The sequence below is a fragment of the Rhinatrema bivittatum genome, chromosome 5, assembly GCF_901001135.1.
Source record: "Rhinatrema bivittatum chromosome 5, aRhiBiv1.1, whole genome shotgun sequence".
In the NCBI taxonomy this organism is placed as follows: Eukaryota; Metazoa; Chordata; class Amphibia; order Gymnophiona; family Rhinatrematidae; genus Rhinatrema; species Rhinatrema bivittatum.
Window position 1 is genome coordinate 282,265,944 of NC_042619.1, and position 13,009 is coordinate 282,278,952.

At 46.8% G+C, this 13,009-nt stretch overlaps 1 protein-coding gene across 1 annotated transcript in view; it reads left to right on the top strand.

Moving 5' to 3' along the window:
* Positions 1-462: 462 nt before the first annotated feature.
* LOC115092432 (disintegrin and metalloproteinase domain-containing protein 26A-like) overlaps positions 463-13,009 on the top strand; it is a 125,151-nt gene continuing 112,604 nt past the window's right edge. Inside the window, exon 1 of the mRNA XM_029603265.1 lies at positions 463-537. Within this exon, the coding sequence (XP_029459125.1) occupies positions 535-537 (3 nt within the window). The 5' untranslated portion in view covers positions 463-534. The remainder of the gene's footprint in view (positions 538-13,009) is intronic.

Here is a 13,009-nt window from a genome sequence, read left to right on the forward strand (position 1 = left end):
ATGAACTCTAATCACATAAGAAGTGGGTGGATGGGAGGGAAAATACACGAGGAATAAGGGATGGTGCTTAGAAGTATGTGCACAAGTAAAAATGTTAATAAGCAAAGTATACACATACATCATTCAGTGCTACAAAATACCTGCCTCTGCCCATAATTTCACATGTTGTAGTTCTTGGGTGCATACATTTTATATGCATAGGTTTATAAAATAAATGTTAAACTATATGGATCCCCTGCATTAATAAAGTGAATGCAATAAGAAATACATGTGAAGAGATATGATATATATAGGCTGTGTAGCTTCTGCCATACAGTTTTTAAAATACAGTCTTAACTTTTTGCACCATGCCTACATGTATATGTGTTGGATTAAATGCACTACTGAAAATTACCCTTAATATATTTTTGTAAACCTTACAGTATTCTGTGTATTGTATACTTATAGGAATGCAAAGGAGATCCCTGCTGTGGTACTAAATGTAAATTGAGGCCAGGCACAGAATGTAGTTCTGGAATATGCTGTGAAAATTGTATGGTAAGACAATGAATGTTTTCTATTGTAGTGTAATCCTATTATAGTAAATTTAGTTGTACTGGATTTCATGATTCTCATCTTAATTCTGTTTCATTATCATTCCAGTGTACATCCTAGGTTGTGTACTAGGCATATGTAGAGGCAACATTTTCATTTTGGTTCATTCATTTTAAACAAAAATAATTTTTTAGTTTATTTGTTCCATTCGTTCATTTGTTTCCCATTAAAGTCAATCGGGGAAGCAATGCAGCTTATTTTGGGTTTCAAAACTGGGGTTTTCTAATGAATTCTAAGGAAACATGTGGGTAGACATAATCAGAAGGGGGAAGAGCACTCCAAGACATCAAGACTGTGGCAAAGTGACACCAAAACTGGCACAAATAGCCCAAGGCACTATGAAGAGGGGATAAAGTAGCAAAAGTGGCATAAAGACCTCAAAGGACCATGAGAAGTACAAAGCATTTATCCATAGTGGCTAGAACACCCCAAGGGCCGGACTTTAAAAGGGTTACACGCATAACCCTTCTAAAACGGCCCTGTGCGTGCCGAGCCTATATTGCATAGGCTTCCGGCACGCGCAAAGCGCCGGGACATGTGTAAGTCCCGGGGCTTTCTTGGGGTGGGCGTGTTGGGGGACGTGGCGCGGTCGGCGCGTCATCCAGGGGCGTGGCCGGGGGCGCGTCATCCGGGGCGCATCATCCGGGGGCGGTGCCGCGGGCGTGGTTTCGGCCCGGGGCGTTCCAGGGGTGTGGCTGCAGCCTCCGGACCAGCCCCCGGACCAGAACATGGCGCGTGGCAGCCGGCCCGGCGCACGCAAAGTTACGCCTGCCTCTGCAGGTGTAACTTGTGCAATAGAGGTAGGGGGGGTTAGATAGGGCCGGTGGGGGTGGGTTAGGTAGAGGAAGGAAGGGGAAGGTGGGGGGAGGCAGAGGGAATGGGCAGCGCGCTCAGGGCTCGGCGCACGCAAGTTGCACAAATGTGCACCCCTTTGCGCGCGCCGTCCCCGGATTTTATAAGATACGCACGGCTACGCGCGTATCTTATAAAATCCAGCGTACTTTTGTTCGCGCCTGGTGCGCGAACAAAAGTACGAGTGCGCGCTGTGTTTTAAAATGTACCCCCAAGGCTCCAAATAAGAGGCAAAAAGCACAAACAACATTGGAACAAACTCTGGGGTGAAATTTCCAGAGGAGGTCGGCAGCAGTGTTGATGTACAAATTGGACCTCAGACCTGTGTCTAAATAGGGAAAAAGACTTATTGAACCATCTAGAAGCCAGAAGATGGGGAACTTACTATCTTTAGACAGGGAGATGACAGAGAAAATCCTTGTAGGAAGTCTATAGTGGTCTTGGTGTGCAAATCGGACCTCAGACCCGCATATATATTGTGATGAAGCAAGTGATTTAGGACAGCTTCTTTTAGAGTGAGCGGTTTGTGCAGAATTGCACCTGTGGGCAAAACAGCCTTGCAATTATATTTCCTTAGTATTTATCCAGCAGATCAATGTGCCCAGGACTGTGATAGGCACTTGCCCTATATTTAAAGGCAAGTGTCAGGGTAAAGGCAAGTGTCAGGGTAAAGAGTATCATACTTCCTCTAATTATCCATTTCCTTTATTATCTCCTGCCAGATCTTCTTCAATATGTAGTTCCTTTATGGTTGTTGGGTAGCAGCACTTAACCTCTCATTAACACAGTCTTATTCCTGATGAACACTATTGCATGACCCTATGTTATGGGTTCAGGCTGTGCACACTGGTATCCTGCCCAGGGGCTCTGACCTGGGGGGCTAATCTCATATAAACACACACAATTACTGGGATTATACCTGGGGACTTGAACCCAGGGGCTTATCCCCTACACAAATGGCCACACACAATTGTATGGCGAGTTGTACAGGGTAATGCCCTAGATCTGCTCTGCACTCATTGCTGGGGGTTGAGGGGATTCCTGTGGATGCAGAGTGCATGTTTACATTTAGCCCCGTGATGGTCACATGTTCAGTGTGTCACGCATGTGAGAACCATCTGTCAGGTGTGTCCCAGGCAAAAAAAGGTTGAGAACCACTGCCTTATACTGTAGTAGTGCTGATCACATGCAAATGCATGTTGATGAACCTATTAATTAGTCGCCCGGGATACTGAAATTTAAAATGTGCGGCCAAGCAACCTGGAAAAGTGTACAGAAAAGCAGTTAGCAAAACGGATGCTCAATTTTACCAGCATCCGTTTTCCTAACCCATGGTTGGAGAGGTGCCTGGGCGCACTTTGAAAGAGCAGGCACTCAACACGGAGCACCCGCTCTCCCACATTTCTTACTGTATTTGCCTGTTAGTACCTGTTTCTCAGTTATCAAGATTTTTTCCCAGCACTAGAAAGTCCTTTGTAAGAGTCCTTAAACTTTCCAAAAACAACCCTAAACAAACAAAACATTCCCGGAAACTGCAGTTTTACTTTCCAATTTTTGGCAACTCAGGCAAAGAGGTAACTACTTCACTTATTAATCTCTAACAAGCCTGTTTCCAGCTGGCCCAAAATTCCTTACTAGCAGAGACACCTTCACTGCAGTCTTTAAAGTACAATTTGCTCAATTTACTCAGCATAATGATGTTTCCAAGCATGTAAAGTTGCTACATAAGTGGCACAAAAATAAATGACTGTTAACTTCAGGACATTTCTTCTCAAGCCTCATTCCCCATTTAATTGATCCAACTAGGCAATTTAAAAGTTTCCTTTTAATCATTTGGGAACAAAAAACACTTATCTTTTAGCTTTGTGTTGCCCCTCAAGTCCGGATCTGAATCTGCTCTGCTGAAGCATCCTCTATCCTGGGGCAGTCGCCAGCTGCCTCCTTTTGCTCCTTTCCCCTCTGCATTTATACACCTATTAACCTATTGCTGCAAACCTGGGTGGCTCCACCCTCCCCCACTCCACCAGTTGAGGAGCTCCCCACTGCCAAGGTCCAGCCAGATTCTGCCACACTACCAATAGTGCCTCTGAATGCCAGGGAAGGGCGTAAGCACAGCAGGAACGAGCCAGGGCAGCCAATACACTGAGCAAAGGGAGCAATGTGCAGGATGGCCTGCATGGTGTCGCTGAACTCTTTGTCCCCCTTAGAGCCCCCACATGCCCTCTGAAGAGGGCGCCGCGATCTCGGCAGCTGCGGTGGCAGTGGATGTTGTGCCAGAGCCATGAGCTAGGTCCCCAAATGGAAGCCTAATGTCAGAACAGGGACAGAGTGAAGCAAAGGAGGTGGACCCTCTAGATTGGAACTAGGGCTGCCTCCCCCCCCCCCCCCTCATTGAGCGACTTTACTCCCCTCTCCAATCTGCAGCTGTGGAGAGGGAGAGAGCAACCCCCATCCAAAGGTGAGGCAGCCATGTGGGTGGCTGAAGATATGGTAGAGCCAACCACACCTCCCCCTGCCATGCCGCTTAAGCCCACCAGCCCCTCCCTTCGGACCACAAAGGAGGAAGCTCGTGTGGGGAGAAGTTCAGGGAGGGGACCCCCAGACCATCCTTTCCAAAGAAGAGGAAAGGATGGTCTTAGCTAGCAACTGGGTCCTCCGGCCTTAGCTAGCAACGGGGACTCCTGCCCTGCCCGAGAGGTCACCAAGACATTCCCTTCTGAATCTGCCACCAGCTGAGGAAGCGGCTGGCGCCGTGGAGGTCAAGGGAAGAGAGGTCAGGCCTTTGTGACCTCAGCCTGGTGATTAGGGTGGGGAGCTAGGCCCGACCCTGGAGACTAGCTCTGGAGTACCTGTGGGGTACCTTCCCATAGGTGGGGAACTTAAGGGTCTATCAGGAGGGATGGTAGAGGGACCCGTGGGAGAGGGACAGTTAGGGTGTCTTACCTTGTCCGTCGCAGAGTGTGCTGCTTCTTCAACGGCCCTTTTCCCATGAAAGAGCACCCACCCCACTCCCTCCCCCAGATAGCCTCACTGCTCCTCCCTTTCTGGAAAGGAAGCACCCTGCACAGCAGAAAGTGGGCCGTTCTCCACTTTCTTGGCTAAAGAGATTCCCCATCCCCCTGCACCACCCAACGCTGATGGGAGTTTGGTCAGGATGAGCATCCCATGCTGGAAAAGATCCCACTGCCCTGAGATCTTGACCATGGGGAGAACCTGCTGGACCTGCTCCTGTCAAAGAACCCCCTCTCCGATCTGGAAGAGGAGGAGATTCCAGAGAACCTGACTCCCCCTCCCCTTTGAGCAACGGCATCTTAACAAGTGTCACCCCTTCTCCCTACCTCCTTCCTCCGCTCTTATGGCCCCTCTTCTCCCTTTTACCCAAACCCCAGGTGGCCTGGCAAGGGAGAGTGCTGGCCAGAGCCCAAGAGAGGCTGGGCGGGGAAGAGTTCCCCGGAGAAAGGTGCTGGGTGAGCCTTGTCCTGGTCCCCGAGACCAAGATCCCAAGACAAGGTGAGGAAGATGGGAGAGAGAGAGAGCATGAGGCCAAAGAAATAGGGCCATGGGCTGGCTCAGAGCCCAGTGGCCTCTTGGCTCCTGTCCCCATCATCAAGTGGTAGTCAAAGGAGTGGCTGCAGCAGAGCAGAACTAGAAAGAGGGCTGTGAAGTGTGCAGCCATGAAGCTATCCTATGCCCTGGCCACTAGAACAGTCACAAGGCATGCATACTCAGGAGACTCTGTGATGGGTATGAACGCGCGTATCCATTTCACTACTGAACAGAAAATGTATTTATTTATTTATTTTAATGATTTTTGTATACAGGTATTCATGTCAGTACATTTCACGTCGGTTTACATCATGAGTCAAATGTAAGTTATTACATTTGCATAAAAAGAGAAATAACATTTAAAACAAATTCATTTAAGAAATAAAATGTACAACAAATCTATCTCACCAAAAGCTAAAATAAAAATAAAACTATGAATCAAAATTCATCCTAAAAAATATACAAAGTGTACCACTAAAAATTATGATAAAAGAAATAAATACAACAGAGTCAAACCTTGTTGTTAAAAGCTTGGTTAAAAAGCCAGGTTTTGACTCCTTTTTTAAAAACTCTGATATCTGTTTCCATCCTCAACTTCGGTGGTAAAGTATTGCATAAGTTGGGTCCGGATATAGATAAAGCACTTTCTCGTACAGTGATCATATGAGCTGATTTTATTGTCAGAATTGGTAGTAGCCCAGTGTTCGCAGACCTGGTTACTCGTGCTGGTACGTGAAAGTGTAGCACTGCATTTAACCAGACAACCTTCTCGTTGTACAGGGATTTGTGTATTAATGTAAGTGCTTTGTGTTGCGGCCGGGCGGGCCTCAGTTCACCGCCTGGTATTGGAAGGCATTATGTAAGAAGTTCAATGTGCAACTCAATCTGTCCACCGCCTTTCATCCCCAAAGCAATGGGCTGTCGGAGCATACCAACTTTTCTTCGCTCCTTCGTCAACTTTTCTTCGCTCCTTCGTCAACGAAAGACAGAATAACTGGGCGCAGTTATTACCGTGGGCAGAGTTCTCGTATAACAACCATTCGCATGCAGCCACAGGCAGTTCACCCTTTTTCATCGTTTATGGGAAACAGTTACAACCACCTCTACCACTGCGCTTCCTAGTGCAATTCCAGCAGTACAAGCATCTCTGTGGACGTCCATCCAAGGGAGACTAGCCAAAGCAGCCAGGGCCATGAAAAAGTGGGCAGATCGTCACCGACAGCCAGCACCCATCTTCCTTGGCTCCAAAATACTGTGGCCCTTTTCGTATAGCTGATCGTGTGGGGGCCGTTTCTTACCGGCTACGCCTACCCTCCTCGATGCGTATACATAATGTATTCCATGTCTCCTTGTTAAAACCTCTCATCCTCTCCAGGTACCATCATCAAGTTCCTGATGCGGCGGATCCTTCTGTGCCCGATGAGCCCACATATCAAGTTCGGGAGGTTCTGGATGACCGCTTCCACCAACGACGATGGGAATATCTACTTGCCTGGGAGGGTTGTGGCCCGGAGACAACACATGGGAACCAGCTCGTAACATTCTAGATAAGGACCTACTGCTGCCAATTCCATCACCAGCATCCCAGTAAACCTGGGCCTTCTAAGAGGGGGCGTAAGAAGAGGGTACTGTTGTGGCCCCAGCATCGCAAGTGCCATGATCGGGACCTTACCTTCTGTGTCGGGCTCCGGTTCGGGGGGGCGCCGCAGTGGGCACCGGGTTCCGGTCTCGATTCTGGGCGGCTGCCGCATGGTGCTGGCGGGCCGGTGGGATACATCTTTGGCGGCGTCTCCACAAGGGAGACGCCGTCGCCTCGCTGAATTAGCCCCTTCTTCCTGGGTGCACCGCGCGTGCGAAAGGCCGGGAGTTAAAGCCCCTCCTCCCTGGGTGTGCGCGCGCACGAAAGACCGGGAGTTCTTTTTCTGAAGTCAGACGCCAGCAAATACTTAAGGCTGGTGTCTGCCTCAGCTTACTGCCTTGCAACAAGTTTGCTTATCCTGGGCACCCCGCCTCCCTTTCTGACATCAAACGCCCTGCCTCCCTTTCTGAAGTCAGATGCTGGCAAATACTTAAGGCTGGTGTCTGCCTCATGCTTACTGCCTTAATTGTTCCAGTTGCCTGCTTCAGTTCCAGCCTTGATCCTGGTTCCTGTTCCAGTTGCCTGCTTCAGTTCCAGCCTTGATCCCAGTTCCTGTTCCAGTTGCCTGCTTCAGTTCCAGTCCTGGTTCGTGTCCGCCTTCGGTGCCAGCCTGTTCCAGACTTGCCTGCCTTGACCTCGGATCTTCTCATCGGATTCTCCTCTCGCCTAAGTCCCAGCAGCCCAGCTCCTACGGGCTCCTCCCGGGGGAACGCGGGCTTCCAGGGTGAAGATCCTTCTCTTCAATCCGTCCAGTATCTGCCTCCGGGCCTGTTCCGCTAGTCCAGAGACTATTTCCATCTTCTCCGCCAGGCCGGTCTAAGAGTCCACTAAACCACTTTAACACTTTGTATTGTGATCTGTATCCCTTAGGGAGCCAATGAAGCTCTTTCAGTACAGGGTGATGTGATCAAATTTCTTGTGTTAGTTTAATACCCTTGCGGCAGAATTCTGCAAAAGCTGCAGTGGTTGCGTAGTGCTAGCAGGAAGGCCCAACAGAAGAGTTTTGCAATAGTCTAGTTTAGTAAAAATCAATGCTTGTAAATTGTCCTAAACTTGTTGGGGTATAAAAGATGTTTTACTCTCTTTAAAAATATTCAATTTAAAATATCTATCTTTAACTGTTTTATTTATCTATTTCTTAAGGCTAACTTCACAATCTAGTATTATTCCCAGATCTTGAACACCCAGAGTAATAGGATAAGTTTTTGCAGCTTCCAATATTTCAAGTTTTTTCAATGGACTAATTTTGGGCAGATATATAAAATTTCGGGTTTTTTTTGTCATTGAGTGCTAAATTCATTTCAGATAACACTTTTTTAATAGCAACTAAAAAATATCCCAAATTTTTAAAGTGGAGTAGATAGTTTTTCAATAGGGATTAAAATATGCAATCATCATCGACATAGATAAAATATGTAAGATTAAGATGAGATAAAAGTTTGCAGAGTGGGAACATATAAATATTAAAAAGCGTAGCAGAGAGTGAAGATCCTTGAGGGACCCTATAAGGAAGGTTAAAAATATCAGATTCAGCATTATTAATCTTAATTTTAAATTATCAATTTCCAGATAGGATTTAAACCAGGATAATGTAATTTCTTGTAGTCTGATTTCATTCAGTCTATCAAGCAAGGTAGAATGGTTTACTACGTCAAAGGCTGAAGAAATATCGAGCATCATCAAAAAATAAGTTTAGCCATTATCGTTCCTCTTAAAATGGTATCATGTAGTGCCCCTAGTAGGGTTTCTGTACTATAAAATTTTCTGAATCCATGTTGTGATAGAAAAGCAGGTTATGCATTTCTAGATGTTCTGAGAGTTGATTATTCACTACGTTTTCAAGAATTTTAGCTAAACATGGTAAATTAGATATAGGTCTATGGTTAGATAAATCAGAAGGATCCAAATTGGGTTTCTTTAACACTGGTTTCACTATTGCGCACTTAAATTGGTTTAGGACTAGGCCTTCCATAAAAAAGATTAACGATGTCAGCAATAGGTTTTGAGATGATGCTAGGAATTGTTTTTAACAATTTAGTAGGGACAGCATCAATAGGATGCATGGCAGGATTTAGCATTTTAATGATTTTTTCAATCTCAATTGAAGATACGGTTTCAAAACTTTTCCACCCTTAACAACCTTAACATGACTAATGGACTGGTCTCTGCAAGCACTGGGTGTTCTCTGCCCTCAAGCATGGTGGGTACTCGGTGGCCTTTTTACAGGAGACCCACACCATCCTAGATGCCGAAGTGTCCTGGCACCTGTGGTGAAACAGTGAGATGACCTTCAGTTATAACTTGGGAGTGGCTGATGGGGTAGCCATTTTGATTTCACAAGCCCCACAGGTGGGGATGCTGAGTGCTGAGGCTGTTCCTCTGGGCAGGATACTATATGGGAAGCTTCAGTTTGGGGGCTGCACCATTAATTGTGTGAAGGTCCACACTTCCAACACTGAGGGCGAACAGGGTGTGTTCTTTCGCCAGTTGTCAGACTGCCTAGAGGACCTGGACCCGGATAAGGAAGTATGATCAAGGGTGATTTAAACGACACTCTCAACCTGCTGGATCATAGCGCACTGTAGTGGTACACGGTCATGACCAGGACCTCAGATAGGCCATCTAATGTCTCTCTCGCTGGTAGACATCTAGTGTGCACAGTACCCAGGAGCCCATGTCTTACTCTCAGATCAACCAATGGTATCTTTCCTGCTGGTTGATGCGCCAGACTGTAGGGAGATATCTCATGTTTACCACTGAATCTCCAAATATGAATCATAATAGCCAAGAAATGTACAGGCCCAATTCTGACAGGCACCAAAAACATGTCACAGCAAGAAAAAGAACTTTTACCCTGATAAACCTTAACACAGCACTGTCTCAGTGGGAAACCCCCCCCCCTAAAAACCCTGCCCTGATGAGAACAGAACTGAAGGATACTTTATAAGATCTGCCTGTTTGTATATTCCTGTATAAATAGGAGCAAGGCAAAGGAGGAATACGACTTAAACTCATAAGCAGGTGTCAGGGACTAGCCATGGTGAGTCCATAGGTCAGAAAACCCCCCAACCTAGAAAGAAGATGGACAGAGACGAAGAAAAACACTCTGGTACACGGAGCACTGGATGGCCCGCACCATTTTTAAAGATGGCACCGGCCATCCAGTGCTCCCTCCATGTGACAGGGGTCGGCCAATGGCACGGATACCCTGTCACATGGTAAGGGCAAAGGCCATCGGCACCATTTTTATTAGTGGCAGCCAACGGCCCGAGAGCAGGAGATTGCTCCTGGGACCCCCACTGGACCACCAGGTACCTGTAAATGTTTTTTGGGGGGTTGGGAAGGTGGGGGAAGCTAAGGGATTAATTTTAAAGGGTTGGGGTGGGTTTTTTGTTTATCGGCTCGGGCGCAGCCGATAAAAAAACCGCGATCGGGCCAGACGAAAAAAAAACCACGATGTGAATCGGATCCGGAATCCGAACCAATTCCGGTTCCGATTCACATCTCTACAAGGCAGACAGTCCCAACAGAATAGGATTATTTTAAACATCTGGGTTTTATGGCTTCCACACTGGACTTGGTCCCTTGGACGAGAGCTCATCTGAGACCATTATAGTAAGCCCTATTAACAAGATGGAAGCCACATTCTCATGGATACAAGATTTGTTTACCCCTCAGATTTGGTAAGGGAAAGTCTACAGTGATGGTCAAGCACTCTGAATCTGCAGAGGGGAATATCCTTGAAATATCCAGAAAATCCATTCATGAAGCATTATAGATTGGATGTACTCACCAGACAGGAGGCAGTTTTTGAAGCGACTGACTTAAAAGCAAGATTGATGTCCAGCCCACCATATTTAAATGGGCTTTGGTACTTTCCATATGTTCCTGACTGATGGAGCAGAAATAAATGGAAGGAGAAATTGTTTTACCTGTTGTTTCCTTTCCTTACTTCTACTACACCAGTCAGGAAACCCACCTGGGAAGATTTAATAGTTTGCTGTTTTGTTACGGTATGATGTTGATAATTTAAAAAAATGTATTGCTTAAGAAAAATTATTAAACAAGGTTGTTTTCTTCCTAAGGAATTATTTTTGTAATTATTTATGTTTATTTGGGGCTTTTTGGGGAAGTGTATTTAGATGTTAGCTTTGTACAATGTCTATACTGATTCTATGAATGACATACATAGAAAGAACTCTCTCCAGTTGCTGGAGGAGAGGACAAACCTGTAGCTTCCTGACTAGTGCAGAAGAAGTAAATGAAATTAACAGGTAAGTCATAATTTCTCTACATACTTGAATGGGAAACAAACACATGAAAATCAAATTTTCTTTTAAATTCATAGGCCTCCTCCATTTATTTTGGGGGACCATGAATGAAAAAAAAATCTCTTTAATTGTATTTTACTCATCTGTTTCAAATGAATGCAATTTCCTGCTAGAGACTTATAGGGCATACAGCAAAAAGCATGTATATCTGATATTATCCATTCATCCAACACTTCAAGAAATAATTAAAAAGAAGTGGATCCATCCTGATCATAAAGGTTATACTTCTAAAACCTTTCTCACTCTGTCTGACTAGGATAAGTGTTATGTGGACCCTTGGGCCGAGGTGGGGTTGACGCAACCCATAGGTAGGAACCTATGGGTCCCCACCGTCGGCAAGTGGAATGGACTGATAGGCAGAGGCCGCTGGAGCTTCACCTATACCAGACCTCGTTCCCCACGGGTTGAGTCTTTGGGTGCCGGGGCTGGCAGGACTTAAGTGGGCTTTGAGGTTGGTAAGCAAGAGTAGTTGGTTCAACCAGAGACAGCAGACGATAGGTGGCGTAGTCCTACTCTGGACTGGGTAAGGTACTGGAACTTGGGCACCAGTGGAACTGAGGTTGGCTGAAGGCGCTCAAGCAAAGGTAGGCTGGAGCCTAATAAGTCCAAGTCCAGGGAGTAGGCTAGGAGAGGCATCAATGACAGGCTTGGATCAGGGCCGGCAGCAAAGCGGAGGTCGTGACAAGCAATGCTGAGATCAGATCACAGAGAAGTCAGTAGTGAGAGTCAATCAAGCAGTGATCAAGGTCTGGAGATATGCTGTACGTAGTCAGACAGCAAGCAGGTCTGGGTCTGGAGATAGGCAGTAGCATTGTCAGGCATAGCGGAGGTCTGGGTCTGGAGATAGGCAGTAGCATAGTCAGGCGTAGCAGAGGTCTGGGTCTGGAGATAGGCAGTAGCATTGTCAGGCGTAGCGGAGGTCTGGGTCTGGAGATAGGCAGTAGCATAGTCAGGTGTAGCAGAGGTCTGGGTCTGGAGATAGGCAGTAGTGTAGTCAGGCATAGCGGAGGTCTGGGTCGGGAGATAGGCAGTAGCGTATTCAGGTGTAGCAGAGGTCTGGGTCTGGAGATAGGCTGAAGCGTAGTCGGGCAAAGCGAAGTCGCAATCCGTGCAGTCGATCCAAAGCATAGGCAGGGCAGGAACGAAGGAACCAGAACAACGAGGGTCAGGCATGAAGAATAGAGACAAATCTCTAGTAGCAACGAGTACTCAAATAACGAGGAAACCTGTTGCAAAGGCAACGCTATGGAGCGAGGCCTGAGCTTAAATACACTGAAGAGTTTGACGTCATCATCTGGGGACATGGCCAGGTTCCTGCTGCGGCCCTTCAAAATGATCAGTGAAGCGAATGCGCGCACGCCTAGGGAGGGGTGTGGCGCGGGTAGTGGCGTCTTTCCGTGGGCCATGCGGAGAGGCCTGATGAGCAGTGGCATCTTGAGCTGAGTTGCTGGGAACTGTGGCAGAGCCGGAGGTACCAGGGGCGGCCCAGGTCAGAGCCGGCGGCCTGCCGCCACTAGCGAGGAGGAACCAGAGGCTGGAGTCTGTATAGAAAGGTGAGAAGGCCACGCCGCGGGTCTGCCACGGATGGCACGCGTAACAATAAGATTTTATTCATGAATAGCTCAGTGGTCTTTCAATAGAGTCAGATTGTGTCATCAGCAGGGCTCAAATGAAGTTCTGCATGGGGAAGTAAACCAGAATTTTAGCTCTTGAACCACCGATAATACTGCAAGCCTAAGATCCACATTCTTGAGATCTATATCTGAAGGAGCAGATTGATCCAGGGAACTTAGATAAAGTTGAGCTGTGCAATAGGAAGTTGTTCCCAGCAACCAGAAGGCTGCCTAACTATCACTACTTAATAACTGAACTCTGATATTCCTGTTGTCTTTAACCTTGTTATTCCTGTCTTCAGTAACTCCAGCATGCCTGTCTCTAACAAATCCCATGTTCCTATTTCCAGCATCTCCACTGTTCCTGTCTCCTATGTTCCTGTCAACATCGATTAAGTAAATCCAGTGTTTCTGTCTCCAGTGCCTGATGATAA